Source organism: Sturnus vulgaris, chromosome 22, assembly GCF_052056855.1.
Source record: "Sturnus vulgaris isolate bStuVul1 chromosome 22, bStuVul1.hap1, whole genome shotgun sequence".
Classification (NCBI taxonomy): Eukaryota; Metazoa; Chordata; class Aves; order Passeriformes; family Sturnidae; genus Sturnus; species Sturnus vulgaris.
In genome coordinates this window covers 1,545,519-1,565,462 of record NC_142264.1, presented here as the reverse complement: position 1 = coordinate 1,565,462, position 19,944 = coordinate 1,545,519, and the positions used below count along the sequence as shown (strand labels likewise).

The following is a 19,944-nucleotide window of genomic DNA, read 5'->3' as shown; positions in this document are numbered from 1 at the left end:
AGCTGAGCCTGTGGCTGTGCCAGGTGTCTGTTGTTTGGCTGCACTGTTGGAAGTCAGGTTGGGATGGAGCTTCCAGGTTGGAAGGCAGAGCTGGAGGTTGAAAAAGCCTTTGAATTCGGTTATGCTTGGGAGTTTGTAAAGACCTGAACCATTGAGATAAGGGTATATTTGGATTTCTGGGAAATTTAATCACCCATTTTTATCACGGCAGTCTGTTTTGAGCTGTGGATTCTGGGAATCTGTGCTGTAGAGTTCAAGGTGTGCAGCTGAACTTCACCTTTTGTTCCTTTCTTCAAATGCCTCTCAGTGCCAGTTCCAGCTTTTTAAAATCCTCTATTGGCTCTGCTTCTCAGTACTGATCCAGCCTACGCTGTTCTTCCTGCTTCTTGGAAGTCTTTGCTTTTATTGCTCCTTATAGTACAGAAGATTCAGCATAGATTCATAAAATGCTCTATGTCCCAAGGTTTCAGAGTGAAATATCAAGAGTTAGGTCAAACTCTTGTTTGGGGGAAAAGAATGTGGCTGCAGCATGCAGTGAGCTCAGACAGATAAAAGTCTTTTTTTTGTGAACATAGGTGAACACAGGTATTAACTGAAGGAAGTAAATAGACTTAATTGTCAGCAGGTGGAGTGTATGTTCCAGGGCCTTGTTTTGTGTGGTGTGTAGAAAGTAGTGACTGACATAATTATGAAATACTGCAAAGAGTTTAATTAACTTCCCTTTTGTGAGATGTGGAAACCAGTGCTGTAATAGCATGTGCTGCTTAGCAAAACGAAGGCAGGACTTTGAGTGTGCACTGAGAGAGGAGTTGGAGCTTGGTTGTGCTGTCAGATGAGTTAGTTTTTATAATTAGTCAGCAGGTTTCTGAAAAGAAACGTTTGAGCATTTTAGCATGAAGTTTTATATAAGTATTTTTATGATTTTTGTTTTTCAGGAGTTTATAACATATTTAATCTCATTCATGAATCGAACTTCCTTTTTAAGTCATGGATGACAAGGCTTCTGTTGGAAAAATCAGTGTCTCTTCAGACTCGGTATCCACTCTTAACAGTGAAGATTTTGTCTTGGTTTCCAGGCAAGGGGATGAAACACCATCTACAAATAATGGTAGTGATGATGAAAAAACAGGACTGAAGGTAAGAACCAATAACCTGAGTTTGTTCCCTGTTCTTCTAAATCAAACTAACCATAGAGAGCTTAAAGAGGGACTTCTTTATTGTGGAAAACTTGACAGAAGGGAGAACTTATTCCAGAAGCAGTTTTGTCAGTAATTTCTTCATTGCTGATGTCAGAGATGGTAATTAGCTTTTGAGTTAAGAGCTCTCTCCATCACTAGCTGTGGGTTTTTTCCCACTTGGCAGAATCCTTCCTGAAGTGCTTAGGATGAAACAGAGTGATTGTCAAGAATGTGGAACTGTGATTTTATCACAGCTTTCAGGTGGAAAGCAATATTAGCATACATGGATTTGACCATGTCTGTTAATTCAAAGATACGTTGAAGTTTTCCCCAATGTGAAATGTTCTCTTTAAGAAATGTAGAAGAGTAGTTATAACTAACAACTTGGCATGAATCAGAGAACACGAGCTCTGTGTGAAAGGCTTGTGAGAGCTGGAAGGGCACTGATATCTTCTCACTTGTAAAAGTGCTGTTCTGAAAAGAGACCCTTCTCACCTTCTAATTTATTTTTTTTTTTGCTACTTAAAGCAACATTCATCCCAATTTGTATTTCGGCAGTTTTTAAGAAAAGTGGCATAAGTAAGGTAATCACTCCAAATTCCATCACTTCAATGTGTTGAAAACTGTATCTTCCCTAGAGTGAGTCGAGTTAGTGTGTTCTTTGTGAGAGATGGAAAGAGATATTCCACCATTGGAAGAAACTGATGTCTGTCTACAGCTGCATCTCTGTCTTTAAAGATGATAAGAAATCCTGTGTTCTGCCTGTTGGACTGAGTGCTCCTCTTTTCCTTTGCAGTCGTTGTAACAGAGACTTTACTGAGCATTTCTTGATGCTTTTGCTCATCTTGCTTTTACCTCTCAACTGCTTTGTTTATTTTTCTTGTGTTCCTTTGAGTCCTGGGCAAGACATGTTTTTATAGTGGCTCTTTTCTTTTACATAAGACTTCAAATAAATTCTGTCAGTTAAGAGTCTCAAGACTGATCTTTTGCTTAATCTGGCGAAAAAGTTCACTTATGTTTGTTGCAGAAGATGTCACTTTGCATCACAGAATAGAACAGTCTAAAAAACGTCAACATTTCTTAAGCACGGAGCCTGGTGATCTGTGAAACCTGCTGAAAGGCTGTAGCCTCGTGTTTGTCTTTCTCCATGCTGCAAATACCAGCAGCATCAAGATCAGTATCAGCATCAATACTTAGGAATTCAGAGTAGTCTCATCGTGGTGCTTACCTTGAGAATGCTTCTGTGGCAGTGTCTGTAATCAGCTCCTGAAGCATCATTTAAGATCCCACTGTCAACCAGATTCTCCTTTCCATCGTGTTATCCCCAGGAAAATTTGGAAACATGAAATGTCACAGTCTGCATCACTTCTTGCTCCACGTGGGAGTTGTTTGTATCACTGTTTGTTTCCAGAGTGGTTTATGAAATGCTGGCTCCAGGTGTGCTGTTTCTCTTGATGAGGAAAGAAGAACATGAGCTCTGCAGCCTCCTGATCATCACTTGTAAAATAAAGTTATGCTGTTCTCTGATTTGGCACTGAGTGCCACAGAGCTTTGCACATCTTAAGCTTCTCCATGAATTTGGTGCCAGGACTGAGCACAAGCCTCGAACAAAGTGATTCACCTTGAGCTTTTCAGTATTCCAGTGTGGAGAGCATGTGCTGTTGGATATTGGCTGCAATCTGAGTGATTAATGGGAATTTTCTACCTTGAACAAGCACTCAGTGTGCAGTCTGAATTTCCTTTAGAGGGATCTTCCTGTTAACCTCCTTACTTCTGCTTAAGGAGGAGAAAACTTTTAGCAGAGGAAATGGGAAGACATTTTAGCTGTTCTTAGGGACAAAAATTTGGGCATTTTGGTATTGTTCTACAAGAAAAGACATTCTGCCATAGCCTGTGGCTTTGTTCTTGGTGTGTTTTTTCCTCAGCTTGCAAATAGCCATTCAGTTGCCAGTGAAGTGGAGTAGTGGAAGTTGTCAGAGGTGTTTTAAAAGTGTTGTCACCATGATATCTGAAAGTGCTTCAGTAGTGCATGAAAAATTAATGTTAACAGTACAGCATGAGAACTGAGGTTATGTATTTTGTAGGAGCAAATTAGATTATTTTTTTCAGGCAGAAGCAATTGCTTTGGTACTTATAACTAAGTTAATTTGTATGTGTCAAACCCCATTTTCCTGGTGTGCCCTCTAAGAAAAGCAAAAACTGAGTTCAGGTTTTTGTTTGAGCAGGTGTCTCTTTCTGGTGTTCTGTTTCTTTAGAAAAGCAGTTTGAGAATGTTTCATTTGCTACTGAGCACAGTCTGAGGATGGTGCTGGAAGTTCAGGTTTGTGTTTGCTGAATGTGACAGGCTCTGAAATTTGTACCTCGGGCCTAAGGCTCTTGTTTCAAATTATAATGCTATAGTTCTAAGTAACAGTGCTGTGAACTGAGTTAATGTTTTTGTTTGGCATTTCTTTTCTTTCTCAAGTCCAGACAGAGAAATATTTCTTTTAAATGTAATTAGGAACCATATTTCTCTTCAGTTGGTCGCAATTCATAAATGTGTTTTTGCTTTTTGTCAGTGCTGAAATACTTGGTTCAGTTTAAAAAGGAGTTGTCAGTGCATGTTTTCCAGAAATACAGTTTGCCAACTGTCTCTGCTTTCCAGTATTGTTCCTGTCTGCTTGTGCCCACTGGCAGTGGGACCAGGCTGGATTTAGGAGAGCCTTGCTGGTAGAGCAGGAGCTCTGAACTCCCCAGCACAGTGAGACCTCTCCCAGCAGAGGCCAGCAGCACATGCGTCAGGAGAAGGGAATAAATCACAGTTCTGATAAATCCTCCTAGTTAAAGGTTAAGTAAAATCAGTTTTGAGTTTTGTGAGAAATGGAGAAAGCCATGATTGGGGTAAAGGTTTCTTTGCTCAGCCTCAAGCATTGATCAGGTGCAGTGTTTATTGTTCCCTCCTGCCCTTGGTTCTGCTGATTGTCAGGCTGGCTCTGGTTTTGGGGCTGCAGTAGGGTTTGGCACATTTACACCTTCATGTGCCCTGTTCCCATCACGGGAGGAATCCAGATGGTTGTGTAAGAAATGTTGGTTGATGTGAAGTTAACCTTGGTTTGTGTTTTAGGCCTGGGTTTGCAGGCAGCTGGTTTGTTGCACTGGATTTTTGGGGCTATGAGAACAGCAGGGCTCCTCTAGTCCAGAAGTGTGGTTATTGTGCCTTTTAGAATTCTTTTTGGGGGTAGTCTGGGCTGAGAAGGAAAGCTTTCTTGGAAAAATTAGTTTAAATTGCTTTTTAAATGGGGTTTTGATGATGATGTTTTAGAATATCTATGAGATGGGTTTTTTATTTTTACATGCCTATTTTCTGTAAACAACTTGAATTTTTGTTTTATCTGTCACTACAATTTTTGGGAAATTTTACTTTCAAGATCATGTTTTATAGATGTAATAAGTTATTCATACTAATTATTTTATCAAATAGAGTAGATCACTGTTCAGTTTTTTGGCTTTTAATCCTGATGGAATAGAACATTTTTCATGTGCATTTTATATTAATACCATTACAACACGTAGTTCTCACTGAATGTGAATTTTTCACCTTCTTTTCCCAAACCAAAGTCTGTTGACTGTGAGGAAAGGTGTGTCAGATGCAGTTTTTTACCAGAATTAATTTTAACTTCAGGTTTCATAGAGAACAGATTCTGTAAACTAGAAGTTACTCTAGGTTTTTTTTAATATTTAAAGGGGCTGACGGGACACTATAATTAATTAAATCTATTTTGTTGCAAAACATAAACTCCATACAGTAAAGGAACATGGTGCATCTTCCATCATCACCATCATCATCATTGTCCTTCTGATGAATTTCTACAAAAACCTGAATAATAAACTTGATGCTTGAGAGCTTCTGCCTTCGAGGTGCAAGATTTTTCCACAACGAATCATACAAATTAATACTAAAATTGTTGTGAGGAAAATGGAAATCTGTGGATTTCTGTAACAGTAGCAGGTTCCAGATGCTTCCCTCTGTGGGTGTACAGCTGAGTAAGGCAGTTACCCTGTCCTGCTCCTGGCAGGTGATCACAGCACAGGAGTGTATTTTAATCTGTACAAAAAGTGACATTCTTTGCAACAATTTCAAGAGCATAAATGTCTAGATAAATAAATGTTGTTTAGATTCTGTAGCAAAACAATCAGTAGGTTATTACTTTTTGGGGTGGTTGCATAATTTGGGTTTTATTAGGTGGCATGTAGGACCTTAAATCAGTGAGTTTACAGAGGTAAGAATATGGAAGTGCTCCTAGGGTTGAGTTTTGGTGTCAGCAGGAATAACCAGCAACAGCTGAAGTGTTAGAAGCAAGTACCTTTCGTTGATGGCATCTGGTAAATACTCTGTCTGGTAAATACTCTGTAAACTCGGTCACTTCCCCATTAATTGCAGAGGAATGGACAAAGAATTTCCCTAGAAACAGTATCAGAGTTTCCTGAAATGAATGCCTTCATTCCCTTTCCACTTCAGGACATTATTTCACACTGTTGAGGTGCTTTCATGTTGACTTCAATGAGCTCAAAGTCAGGCTGCAGCTGAGCATTAGGAAACAAAGCAATGCTGCTACTTCTCCTCAGCATGATGGCATAATCTCGTTCCAGATGCTTCTTTTCCTGTGAAACCCTGCTGTCTTGCCCATGAACAATGTAACATATTTAATTATAGTTGTCCCTTTCTGGTACTAATCTGAGATTGTTATAGCCCATACTGTGGGCATCTGTAAGTTTCTCTGTCTAAGGTAGTCTTTGTAGTTGGTGATTAAAGACTAGTTTGAAAATAATCTCCTTGCTTTTTCTAGTGCTAGAAAATGCCTGCTTTGAGCTTGTGGATTTGGTAGAGCAGGGAGGATATAATCCATGCTGGTGAGCGTTTGCATCCTGCAGTTCGTGTTTATAGTTGTAACTGGGTTAAGTTTGTTGACTGCTGCTTTGGCTGGTAAATAAAAAACCATATGAATGACCCTGTGCCTGAGGGGTGTTTTTTGTTGTTTGAACAGTCTTTTCTCCTTTTTTTGTGTCCCAACTCTGTGGCTCTCAGATTGTGGGGAATGGAAGCGAACAGCAGCTGCAGCGGGAGCTCGAAGACGTGCTGATGGATCCACCCATGGAAGATCAGTCCAGTGACAGGGACCATGGAGAGGAAGTCAGGACTGATGGAGATGGGGAAGAACCTGTTGTCCTTGAGGCATCAGCATCCTCTACCATTAACCCAGTGTCGGTGGTAGGACTCCAGAAACCAGAAATGAGCTTGCCAGTGAAACCATCCCAAGGAGGTTAGAAAAAAAAAAAAGGAGGGGAATGCCTGGTAGTATCTTATGAACTTGTTTTTTGTGGGGAAAGTGAAGAGAATTTAGGTACAGGTGTGGCCAGTAGCCTTTCCCCATGTCTCACATTATAATCACTTAGTGCTGTAAATTCCAGGTTATGTATGTGATGCCAGAGTTAATATCTGCTGAGCTGTCCTGTCTTCTGAAAACACTGCTATACCAGCCCTGAGATATGTGCACAAATATTTAACTTACTTGCCTGGCTGTATAAAATACAAGTACAGGCCTTTCCTATGGTGTTTTGACCTGGCCTGACTTTTCTGTTCTGTCTTGGGGTGACTCTTCTGTCTTGTATTCAGTGGGGAGTCAGTGTCTGACACTTGCCTTGCCGTGTTTCTCACATTGCCCTGGTGTTCTGCCCTAGACTGTGAGGATTTGAGCCCGTTCACACCCGTGACAGACGAGGACAGCGTGGTGTTCAGCAAGCTCACCTACCTGGGCTGTGCCTCGGTGAACGCCCCGCGCAGCGAGGTCGAGGCTCTGCGCATGATGTCCATCCTGCGTGGCCAGTGCCAGATCTCCCTGGATGTCACCCTGTCGGTGCCCAACGTCTCTGAAGGGACTGTGAGGTATGGGGCTCGCTGCTCAGGGGCTGTGCATTCATCTTAGCTCCTTTGGAAAGCAAACAAGCTGATGGTTTACCTGGCGGGAGACTTGAGCAGCTTGGATTTTCTTTAGTGGGAGAAGGGGGGTTTATTTACATTTGTGAAAAGGGATCCTTTGAATTTGTTTACCAAACACTTCATCAAGAAGTACTGTGATGATCCAAGCTGTCCCCAAAGCCATAGTGGGATTGGTTATTGATGAGCACTCTGGAAATAGCCTGGAAAGTACTTTGGAAAATGTCTGATACACGAGGCTTAACAGAGGTGGATCTGTCCACTGCCAAATATTAGTGCAACTTTCTGAGGACTAATTCCTGAAAACCGTGGGGAAATTATTGGTGGAAACCTCTGTGGCATTGTGCTATTCAATTTAAACATCATTATTGTGGCCATGCTTTGCAGTAAATGACAGTCAGGAGCTAGTTTTTGTGGTGTACTTTCTCTAGGAGGTATGAAGTTGTTAAAGCTTGCAAGTTATGTCTGGCTGAAATAATTCTTCTAAAGGTGCAAGCTTGCTTTATTTTTCCCTCTCTCTATTTTAACAGACTTTTAGATCCTCAGACAAACACAGAAATAGCAAATTATCCAATCTATAAAATCCTTTTCTGTGTACGAGGGCACGATGGGACCCCTGAAAGTGATTGCTTTGCTTTCACTGAAAGCCACTACAATGCAGAACTCTTCAGGATTCATGTCTTCCGATGTGAAATCCAAGAGGCTGTAAGTGCAAGCTTTTTGTCAAATGATAATTTTGTACATGTAAATGTTATTACTGACATTAAAGTGAAGTTTTGCAGGCAGTTCGGAAGTCATGTAATTCATCCATCAAAGCTTAGTTATGGGATAAGAATGCATGGTTAACAGCTTATCCTAAGAAGTGTAGAAAAACAATGAATTAGATGCTAAAACGGAATTATTTTTGTGAAATCCGTTGTGAATTAGTGGAAATGCAGGTGGGTTTCAGCTGATGTTTGTGACTCTGGCTGCAGGTGAGCCGGATCCTGTACAGCTTTGCCACTGCCTTCCGGCGCTCCGCCAAACAGACCCCGCTGTCAGCCACTGCCACCCCCCAGACTCCAGACAGTGACATCTTCACCTTCTCTGTGTCCCTGGAAATCAAAGAAGATGATGGGAAAGGTTATTTCAGGTACGTTCTTCTTTTGTGCAGCATGTGGTTCTGTGGGCAAGTGAGTGAATGGAGAGGGTAAGGCTGAGGTGGTCCTTACATTTCCTTTTGAAAGTTTTCCTATTCTAGTTTAAATGAATCCCAGACATAAATATTTTTGGAAATGATAACAGTGATAACCCTCTGGACTGGGTAATCTTGAACATTGAACTGAACATTGATGCTACCTGCAAAATGCTTTTTCTATTTCGTTTTATTCTATTAAGTCCTTTGCAATGCCTTTTAAGTTGTGCTCAGCAAAATTGCTGCTGAAGCTGAAAGTGCATCATTGTCACTGTGCTGCTGGGAATATTGATGCTGAGACTTCAATGTGTGATTGGCACTGAAGTGTAGTTTTATGTTTTCCCACACTTTTTGCAGCATTTAGAAGGGCTTCTCCAGTGAAAAAATAAGGGAAATAATCTGGGGGTTGGTCACTCCTTGGCTCGTTGGTGTCATGTGCCCCATCAGCCACATCCCTTGTGAGAGCAAACAATTTGCAGTTTCTTATAGGTAGTACTGTATCTTACATGGGGAATCAATATTTAAAAGCCATTGAAATTAGTTAAAAGTCTCACAATGCTGACCCCTACAGTATAAGTCCCCAGTTTTTATTTTGTGAACTCTGTCCATGGTTTTCACCAAATCTATTGCCATTTCTTCCATGTAGCTGATCACAGCAGGCAAGGAAGAAAGATTTTGGGTGCTTTGGTGTAAGGAGCTGCACCACTGAGTGATGCTGGGTTTGATATATGCAAGGAATGCAGATAAATGATCCCCTGAGATTTTTTTTTTTCTTTTCCTGGTGAATAACAGTGCAGTTCCCAAAGACAAGGACAGGCAATGCTTCAAGCTCCGCCAAGGGATTGATAAGAAGATAGTGATTTATGTGCAACAGACAACGAATAAAGAACTTGCTATTGAAAGGTAATGTCATCAATTTTTAAAAGATTCTTTATCTGTTCAATGTTAGTATTTTGCCTCTGAGGGAGCTGGTTAGTAATTATTCTGTGGGTGCTTCATTTGTGTGATTTAGTGCCACACTTCTCTTGAATGTTGTAAACCAGAGGATGAAGTGGGACATACCTGTATGGGCCAAAAATCCTTGTGAAAAGGCCGAAATGAAATTATAAAAGAGGTCCTTGTGTTTCATCTGATCTTTGGCTCTACTGAAGGGTAAATTCTGTGCAAATATGGGTAAAAAAGCAATTTTAAAAGCCACCACGAAGGAAGGGCAGAAGACCACAGGCCAAGTGTTGTGGTATAAGGAACCCTTGTTAGCAGTGACTTTATTACACTGTTCTTTAGAACAAAGGTAATGGGACAATTTCCAGGCTGCTGTAAACAGGGTAAAACCATATTGTAAATATGCTTCTGAAATCTTGCTCAACATTTTTGATGTTGGCTTGGCATTGTTTTGCTGGACATGCTTTCAAATGCCAAGGTTTGTTGATGTTTGTCAGTGGATTCATGGGCTGTTTGTGATGTATGACAGCAAGTATTCAGATAAGAAATATTAATGATTTGTTTATGAGCATGTCTAACTTTTGCAGTTACATTTTTTTTGCCTGGCTTTGCAGATGTTTTGGCCTTCTCCTTAGCCGTGGGAAAGACGTTCGGAGTGGAGACATGCACCTTTTGGATTTGGTAAGGATCTGTGTTAACCAAAATTCTTCCTGAATTTTGTTATCATTGTGCATGATCTCAGGATGGACAGAGAACACTTCTGCAGTTGCTGATGAGAATTGATGCTGTAGGCTCCACTGTTGAGGGTGAGGCTCTGGGCAGTTGGATGTTGAATCAGTTAGAATGTGACCTGGTGCATGGTCAAGGGACTTGCCCAATTTTACAGTCAGTCATGACTGTTCTCATTCAGGGGCCTGAAATAAGAAACGTGGAACCTTATTTTTAGACATGCTGAATATTAAAGTGCTGTGCTTTGAACATGGAAAGTTTTACAGCATAGTTATCAGTGTAAGAATCAAGGCCTGAGAGGCTTCAAATGTAACACTGAGAAATAGTGGGTGCTTTGTTCTTATGACTCACATTTCTCTATAAAGTAATGATCATTTGGAGATCATTTGACTTCACAAGTGTGGGGTGACAACAAATTTTCTAGTATTTATGCAGTACATAGTGAGTACTCAAAAAGGTTTATTACTACATGAATAATTTTGCTTTCTACCAGGCTTTGGATTACACAGAAAGTGAGGCTGTTGGGAAAACAGACAAGCTGAACATTAGATTAAATATTGGTTTGGTTCTTAATGACTGAATAACACTGTTGTCATCTACACCTCTGTGAGCTGTGTTGCTGTCAAATGGACATCTCCAAAACTACTGGTCACACCATGTACCAATAGAATAATTAGTACTAATTGGCCTTTCTGTGTTATGGACACGAAGGATTGCAGGGGAGCTCTGTTATTTCCTTCAGAGATGATCTCTGCTCTTTGTCACAGGGACTTGCCCTTTCCATGCCAGTGCAGTAGTTCTTCCATGGGGCTGGCACTACATAATGTAGAAACTTCTTAGATTAAAAAAAACCCCAAACCATAAACTTACCTTGTTTCCAGGAATCCATGGGTAAAAGTTCTGATGGGAAATCCTACGTGATCACTGGGAGCTGGAATCAAAAGTCTCCACACTTCCAGTTTGTAAATGAAGAAACACCAAAAGGTATGAATGTTGCCAGGTGTTATCCCCAGGCAGGGAAATTACTTCCACAGCGTGCATTGGATCAATTCTCTTTTCAGAAGAATCCCACAAAAGACTTTCACAGGCTGGGATATATTCTCAGAAAGTAGGGTGCTGAATGCCACATAAAAATAAAAAAAAATAAAGATAAATAAAAGCAAACTGTATTCTGTAATACATTGTAGGAACTGTGTCCTAGTAGGAGGCTCTGCAGGTGTGGGGCAGGATGCAGGTGCTCTGTGCACCACTGGAGCTTTTTAAGAATCCCATTGAGAATTGCACTAAATGACTTTTGCAGACACTTGCTTTGCTCAGTGTCTCATGGCCAATTCAGATTTTTCCAAACCTAAGTTTTTAATTAAACAGAAGAATTTCTATACCTGTGAAAATGAAAGTAAACCACTCCAACTGTCATCCAGAAATAGCTGATATTGCACTGCTCTCTCGAGTCCTGATAGAGACTGTCATTACTTCTTTTAAGATGTCAGCTGAATTATCATCTTTTCAATCTCTTGTCACTGTTGTGTGCCAAAGGTTAGGAAGTTAATGGGAATTGACTGGGCAAAGTCATAAAAGTCAGCTGCTGGGCACAATCTGGTGCTGGAGTGGATGCCATCCTGCCTGAAGGACACAATTTATCATTCCCTGCCAGAGACATCTCTTAGGTCACTGAGCCCTGTTGCCTCCTATTGGAGCATCAGAGTGTGTAGTTAATTTTTGGGATGTCACAGCTGAGATGGTCTTAAATGCCTTTAATATCATGGTATTACACACTTAAGTAACTTCTAAAACCAAAAAAGAATTGAAGTGTAATTAGGCTGGATGGCAAGAGATCTGCACAGATCCTCAGTATTGTTTAATGAGGGCTTTGGATACATTTCAGAGGGATTTGAAAAAGCAGAATTTTTACTCTCTTTTAACAAGATCATTTTCTTGGCTTGAAGGCTGCAATTTCCTTACTCTCTAGTGGATAGTGCATAGTGATCTGATTTCCCTATTTTGAAACTTCTGGGGTTTTGAGATGTTAAATTAGGGGGAAAATGGATTCTGAAAAGAAAAGTTTCCTTTGTTCTTCCATCTTACTGGGGAAGGGGTTATGGAATATTTTATTTGAAATATTTTTTTTCATATTGTGGCTTCATTTCCTCTCTCTAGATAAAGTGTTGTTCATGACCACTGCTGTGGATTTGGTGATAACTGAGGTGCAGGAGCCTGTTCGATTCATTCTGGAAACTAAAGTCAGAGTTTGCTCACCTAATGAGAGGCTGTTCTGGCCCTTCAGCAAAAGGAGCTCAACTGAAAATTTTTTCTTAAAATTGAAACAGGTAATGTGTTAAAACATACAGAAATTAAATTGACAATTAATAAACTGTTTCTCCCTATGATTGCTGAAACCTTTACTAATATCATGTTCATAATGCATCATTTTCCTCCTGAATCAAAGAGGTAAAATAAATGCACTTCACTTCTAGAAAAGCTGCCCTTTATTGTGCTGGCTATCTGCAGTTCCCATAAAGAGCCTAAAATAGCTTTTTTGATAGCTGTGATGAGTCTGTGAAGTTACAGAGAGGCTTGTGGATTTTACAGCCAAACCACAGCAAGAAAAGGAGCAGAGGATTTATCTGCAAACTGGGGCTATGCTGAGACTTGCTGCCATAAGGGTATCGAGAGGTAATTGTATAAAATTAAGGGTTAAGAGAAAAAAAAAAGTCCCTACTGTAATCCTGGTGATACAGTATTGATATATCACTAAACTTATTCTATCATACAAATTGAACATATATTTTGAAGGTTTTTTAGATGGGCAAACATCCATATGAAATTCCAAAAGAAATTCTGTTTTGTCAAAGTCTATTTTCCCCTTCTGCATGGTTGAAAACAGATTTCACACATACCCCAAGTTTGCCTTGGGGGAAAAAATCCAAGCAACCACAAAAAATCCCTAGAACTTGTTAAAAAATTTTACTGTTTTTTCCAACTTACTTTTTTACCCATCTACTAAAAATGGAAGCATTATTTCTGTCCAGGATATTCCTAATAATAGTACAAGGCAATAACTTAATCTCAAAATAAGGCTGCTGAGTTGAAGGTTCAAGTCACTGAAGAGATCATGTATTTAAGTAGCTGCTGTTCTTCTGCTCTAGAAATTATTGTTCTGCAATGGGAGTCCTGTGTAAAGAACTGGAAATGTATAAAAGCAAATAACAATGTAGATGTACGTGCTCTCTTAGGCTTAGCAATTCTGGATGCAGCCCAAAAAGAAAGCAGTCTTGGAGTCTTGATTTCTTGATAAGTGTTCTTATTTAAAGAGGTTTGAGTTAAGCAAGAGGCTTTTCTTCATTCTTTTTACACTTGCCTTTAAGTGCTAACAAAGAATGGCATCTGGGTAGTAACAAAGATGAAGTTCACCAAAGATTCTTTTTCTATGTAAAAAAAAAAAAAAAAAAAGACAACTCTTTCCTTTCCTTCAAAATTTAAGGTGGAAAAATTCTTCATCAATGAGCTCAGCCTTTTTATTTAGAATATTTTTGAGGTGGAACTTGGAGATGTTGAACAGTAGAAGCTGTTGGGCTATAAATATTCCACAGCTTCCAAAAGGTGCCTTTTCTGTTTGGCAGTTAAAAGGAAGCTTATCTTACTGAGCTAATTCTGGATCTTTTGTCTTACCAAATTCACAGACATTGTGACTTATCTTGGCCAATTCTCTTTTTCCACAGACACTGTCGGGTTATCCAACTTCCAGTGTTTACTAATGGAAGATTATCAAAACTTGTAGTGGAAGCAACAAATATAGAATGTACTGCCTGATAAGGCTGGAAGGGAAACCTGTTTCTGTGGAGTCATGATTAGCCTATTAAAAATACAGCTGTGTAGAATTGGCTTATCTTACTTTGGCAGTGTTTCTTTATTCGGAAATGGTGAAAGCAGAGGGATTTTATTTGCTCCGATTACATTTAGTGATTTAGTCATTTTTAGTTTTGATGCATTTCTCTTCATTTTTAATGCTCCAAAGAATAAAATTGAGCACTGGGAGCTTAGTGTGGAGTATAATTATAGATCTTATTTCCCTCTTCACCTTCTCTTTTCTGCTTTCTATTTTTATTCATTTAGGGAAAAAAAATTCTAAGACCTTTAAATGTATTAAAATTTTCTTCACAAAGAAAAATCCTTCTTTAACGGAGAGCAAGGTACCAGAGCATTGAAAATTATGGAGAAACAGGGCCACAGAGTAGACTTCGGGACTCAACAATTTGTGTTCCTGCAGCAATGTGTGCACAGAGTTGGAAGCTTTGCTAAAGACCATTCCCGTGGGAAAATCACGGAATCACAGACTGGTTTGGTTTGGAAGGGACCTTGAAGCTCATCTCATCTTATTCAAATAAATATGAAAAATATGAACAATTTTTAAAGTCTACTTTTGCCACCATTCCCAGACACCTTTTCTATTTTAGCTCATTTTATAAATTCTCTTTGAAGAATAATGTGACATAATTTTAAAGGTTTTGCTTTCATATTTTCCACTACTGTTAAAATAAAGGCAAAGTTGCTGCATATTGAGGAACCTTCATCTCTTAGACCACAGATGTATTTATAGCTTTAAAAATCAGTACATTTGTGTCCAGTTCATTTATGGTTGGAAAGATGAGCTCCCCATGGATGGCAGATCCAAGTGACACTTCTGCCTGGGACAGACACTTTGTGCTTTTGGGTGCAGCACACTCCCAGCACATTTCAGGGCTTCAGAAGCACTGACAGCCTGCACCTTGCATTAAGTGTGTTCCAGGTATGAACATTCCTCATTGTAGAATGGGATGGAAGTTGTTCCTCAGCTCTCCTATTCCAGAAAGAGAAGGCAGAGCCTTAGGAAGTGATGTGGCATTTGTGTAGCTTCCTCAGTGAAATGAACCTTGTTTCCTAGATCAAGCAGAAGGACAGGAAGAACAACTCGGACACCCTGTATGAGGTTGTGTGCCTGGAGAGTGAGTCAGAGAGGGAGAGGAGGAAAACCACAGCCAGCCCCTCTCTGCGCCTGCCCCAGTCGGGCTCCCAGGGCTCCATGATCCCTTCTCCTCCCGAGGATGATGAAGAGGAAGGTGAGAAGCTCCTGTGCTTTGTGGACTTTGAGAAAGGGCAGTTGGTGACTAACTTGGTTATAAAAGGTGTAGTAGGATCCTTTCCAGTCAGAATCTGCCTGATTGGCAGGTTCTTTCTTGCTGGAATACTGCAGGATTCAATACCCAGTGTCTTGGCATTCCTGGTCAGCCTCTCCCTAGTCTAGCACTTCAGCGTCCCTGCTTTTCTCAGCCCAGGCCTCCTGTGTGGAGTATTTGGGACAAGGTGAAAAAGGGCTCCTAAAAACTGGGGATTATCATGTAGCTTCTGCCCCTTCCTGAGCAGCTGTGAGCAGGTTTGAGAGCAGAAAGGAGAAGCTGGTGTTATTTGGAAATGTCAGCAGGCAGTGTTTTAGTCAGACATCTGTGAGAGATGAAGCTGTACCAGGAGCTGCCCAGCTGGAAACTTAATGCATTTTCAAAAACTTCTTCTGCTTTTAAAAAAATTCTTTCAAAGCAAACCATGACCACTTCTGAGTATAGAAACATCTGGCCTTACAGCTCTGAGCTGAAATGAAGATAACTTGGGTTTCTGCTTTTCCACTTTTCCTGCTGGCCTTCCATGTGGCCTTGGCTGAAGTGTCCCTTCTGTTCTCTTGGCAGACAATGATGAACCACTCTTAAGTGGTTCTGGAGATGTTTCCAAAGAGTGTGCAGAAAAAATCCTTGAAACGTGGGGAGAGCTGCTGTCCAAGTGGTAAGTGGCAAAATCACATCCTGAAAATTACAATTCTGAATATTCTCATTCTGTTTCTGCCTTCTGCTTGGAGTTTTTGTTTCCAGAGGCCGTTTGATATAAGATTAGTTTGGATTTAGTTCTCTATCCATCCCCACAACACCCCTTATTCTCTGGTTTGATATTTTCTGATTTCTTTAGAGAGTATTCTAAATATTCTGAATTTTGAATGCATGTTCAATGTATAGAAATTCACTTATGCTGCATCTTTAATTGGTTCTGTCTTAAAATGAATATTCTACTTACGTTCATGTTCCTTGGGATTTTGTTAAAGGAAAACCTAAACTAAGTAGTATAAAGAAAATGCAGCTCTTGCTTTGTCTGTTTTGCACAGATCCATTCCTCTTTGTAATTCTGACTGGGTTCACAGCCAATTTTTCCTGCAGCTGTCATATCTTAGTGACTGTAGCTTAAGAAATGGGAGATTTGGACTTGGATAGAGAAGATGTTTTTCCTCCCTTATCTAAAGGAAGGCTCCAGAGCCTGCCAAGAAGGAAGTACATGAGCTCTGCTGTTTTTTCCCTGGAAAATGTCAGTGTACAAGAAGAGTGTTTCTTGACAGTCCAATTGCTAATGCAACACAATCCTCCTTTGACAAGGGATTTTTTATTCATCTTGAAGTAGCCTGAGCAGTTCTAAAGTGATGCTGATTGTTGTGAAATTCAGGGGTTTTGTTAGGTTTTATTTTTTCCCCACAGAGGGGGATGATGGGCAGCATGAGATTGAGCTCAAACGGGCTTCATTTTTGACTCTGGCTTTAATTGTGGTCTTTTGCTTCCTGAAGTCAATGAGAGCAGGGCAAGGGCTGCACAGCAAGTCAAAGGTTGAGTGGGATATTGGATCTGAGGAGTGGAACAGCAGAAATTGGAGTCAGTCATGCTGCTTAGATGAGAAAAAAATATTGATGTGACCACTTAGACAGCAATCTCTTTAAAATTATAATAATTTGGTCTTTTCTGCAGTTATTGCTTATTTGAATAAGTACTTTTCCTTCCAGTTTGGTTTTGCACTAAATGGACACATTTGTAAGAAGTGAAGGCTGTGGTAAAATGATACATGATCCCTTTTCCCTCTCCTAGACTTGGAAAAACATCTTTCCCAGATGAGCTCTCTGCATCTGCTGCTGTGAGAAAGTTTCTTTCAACTTGAATTTTTTTGTAACTCTTCCAAGGGCTCAGAGATAATTAAGCCACCTGACTCCCATTGGAAATGTTTTGGCAGCTCTAAGAGGATATGAAATGCTTCTGTGCTAATGCTGGCAACAACTTTAATATGTGTTAAAGGGCTTTCCTTCTTAACTAAAAACGTGTATTTGGAAGCAATGATCCTTCAGCTTTTAACATAAGAGGATTGAAAATCATAAAAATCAGACTTCAGGTAGTCTCATGCTAGTTTTTTAGAATTGTGTAATTAGATTTGTATGGTAATTAAATATTTGGTATTTTGTGATACCAAAGAATATTTGGCTGGTGTTTCATAACTGCTGAGTCACACAATTTTCTCATTTCAAAAATAGTTTGGAAGAATCCAGTGGTGTGTAGCCTTTAGTCTACAGCCTTCTTGACTGTATTCATTGGAACTACTGTTGTAGTTCCTCTGATCTGAGATTAAAGCAAAGCAGCTTTATAGGCCTTTCCAAAAAGTGGAGTATTTTGTATATAGGAAGTATTTTATATAAAATATACTTGCATATTGTTAAAGCATAATAAATGCTCTGTGTCTATAGGTGTGGCTATATATTGATACAAATGTAACTACTATATCAATATTATTTTTTAGTTGCTTCCTTTTAGAGAAAGCACGGTGAAGGAGGACATGATGGTCCTGGGTTCTGTGCAGTAAATACTGATTTAAATGTCTGCCTTGTTGGTCTCTATTGTGTCAGAGCACTGTAGAATGGAGAAAGGCAATGGGGAGTCCCAGTCTGTGTAAAATTATCATCCACATATCTGTTAGACTGTTACAAAGATTAATAAATGCCAATGTATTAAGAACATAATGCAGTTGATGTGACACAAGTTCATTTTTCTGCCTTCTTCTCTCAGCTCTCTTGATCATTTTATCCAGAAGTTTGTTTTTTAGTAACTGTAGAAAAAGAGTAATTTCTATGATTTAAGGCATGTGTCTTTTGGAGATTTTTATATATAAGCCACAAATGAGCTGTTCAGCTTAACGTGCTGTAAGTGCATAAATTATATGTAGGTTTAGTTTTTACAACTTGCAGTGCTGTAATTTATGAGCTGTCAGTGGTCTCGCTGGAAGGAGCTGTTCAGTTGGGGCTGGCTGCTGCAGTGGAGGCTGCTCTAATGCAGGGATGCAGTTAGATAACCAGCACAGGTGATTTTCAGAGCTCTCAGGACTCCTTGTCCCTCCCTCCCTGAGAAGGTCACCTCCTGCTGGGCTGCGAGCTGAGCAGTGGAGGCTTCTGCAAAGTGCTCATTTTGGGCTGGTTTGAACTTGGGATGTACACACTGTGACCTCTGTCCTCTAGTATTTAATGGAGAGTTTTGGTTTGTTGAATATTTAATAGGTGGAGATATAGGTGGAGATATAGGTGGAGATATAGATACATTTAATGGGAATCAAGAAGATAGTTCGGGATAGTTCTCCAAATGGTGTTTATTTTTCCTAAGTTGAATTTGGCGTAGAGATGCGGGCTGCCTGGCACTTGTGCCGTGTGTTCCCCCCGGGTGTGTGTGGTTGTCTGGGGCACTCACTGAGCCCTCCCCTCTGCAGGCACCTGAACCTGAGCGTGCGGCCCAAGACGCTGTCGGCGCTGGTTCGGAGCGGTGTCCCCGAGGCGCTGCGGGGCGAGGTGTGGCAGCTGCTGGCAGGGTGTCACAACAACGACCACCTGGTGGAGAAATACAGGATCCTCATCACAAAGGTACCGTGCCTTTTTACAGCTCTTTCCCCTTGGTTTCCTTAAAGGATGGCAATACTCAAGTGTGCTCTTGCCTGAGGGTCCCTGAGTGTACCCGAATGTGTCAAGGAGTGATTTAATTCTCCAACAAAAGCCCTGGTGGCATTACACTGCTTTTATTTTATAGTCCTGTTTCACTCAGCCAGTTCTGAATTTGTAAAAAATAAGTATCCTATTAATTGCTTTCATAATGGACACATTAATTTTATTTGCTTGCTTGGCTTTTCCGAATGGAAGCTGAATTTTGTTGTGTTGTCTCAGTGTTTATGCTAAAAATCCAACACTAGTAGAAATTTCAGCCTTTTTTGGTGGAAAGAAAACAGAACAATGTGGATGTTTTTGCATTAGACAGCAATTTTGTGACTTCTCATCTTGAATGCTGACGTCGGTAAGGTAGGAAAAGGATGTAAGAATTGTGTGTACAGATATCACTCAATGGTTCTCAAAGTTCAATAGCAAATGGGTCACAAAACGAAATGTCACTTTCTTTTCCAGAAAACTGATGTGTTAATTTGGATTTGACCATTATCTGTATAGCTACGTTGGGTTTTATTGCTTTCATCGAACATGAAAGTCTAGAAGGACTGTATTAGAAATTATTAATGATGCAGCTTTAGTACAAATATAACAGAAATTAATTATTCACCAGTTAAAAAGCAAAACAAGTGAATCAGCCTTTGTATATCTATATTCTGATGGCACAGATTCACAAGGAGCAATTAAAGACCTTATTCTGAGGGCAGGAGGGCTTCTGAAATTAAACTCAGTTTCTTCTGGAGTCATGCAGGAAGGATCCTACATGATGTGAATGAATCATGTTAGATCAGCTAAAAATGTTCTGCCATAAGTATTTTCATGTACTTGGTGAATATAGAAAACACTTGGTCCAGATTCCTTAATACTGGTTTATGCATTGTAGAGCTGTAACTTGGATTTTATGGTGAATAAATCATATAAGTAATGTGGAGGTTGAATGCTCTGGCAAGGAGTGATCACAGCTATCCTGTTGTGTTATTTTAATTGCCTGGTGAGTAGTTGTCAGCCTCACTTGTTTCTCTGTTTCAGTGTTTTGGTATCAGAATGCAAAAGATGATGTCTTTGTGGCACAGTTGGTGACACTTTCTGCTACTATCTTTGTCAGCTGGAAGGGGATAGTGTGACATGTCGTTTTTAA

At 40.0% G+C, this 19,944-nt stretch overlaps 1 protein-coding gene across 1 annotated transcript in view; it reads left to right on the top strand.

Moving 5' to 3' along the window:
- RABGAP1 (RAB GTPase activating protein 1) overlaps positions 1–19,944 on the top strand; it is a 62,484-nt gene that overhangs the window by 5,431 nt on the left and 37,109 nt on the right. The window contains exons 2-13 of the mRNA XM_014880047.2: positions 936–1,137; positions 6,244–6,478; positions 6,897–7,101; positions 7,683–7,857; positions 8,127–8,284; positions 9,119–9,229; positions 9,883–9,949; positions 10,879–10,981; positions 12,155–12,324; positions 14,919–15,093; positions 15,715–15,808; positions 18,584–18,734. Coding sequence (XP_014735533.1) covers positions 988–1,137; positions 6,244–6,478; positions 6,897–7,101; positions 7,683–7,857; positions 8,127–8,284; positions 9,119–9,229; positions 9,883–9,949; positions 10,879–10,981; positions 12,155–12,324; positions 14,919–15,093; positions 15,715–15,808; positions 18,584–18,734 — 1,794 coding nt within the window. The 5' untranslated portion in view covers positions 936–987. The remainder of the gene's footprint in view (positions 1–935; positions 1,138–6,243; positions 6,479–6,896; positions 7,102–7,682; positions 7,858–8,126; positions 8,285–9,118; positions 9,230–9,882; positions 9,950–10,878; positions 10,982–12,154; positions 12,325–14,918; positions 15,094–15,714; positions 15,809–18,583; positions 18,735–19,944) is intronic.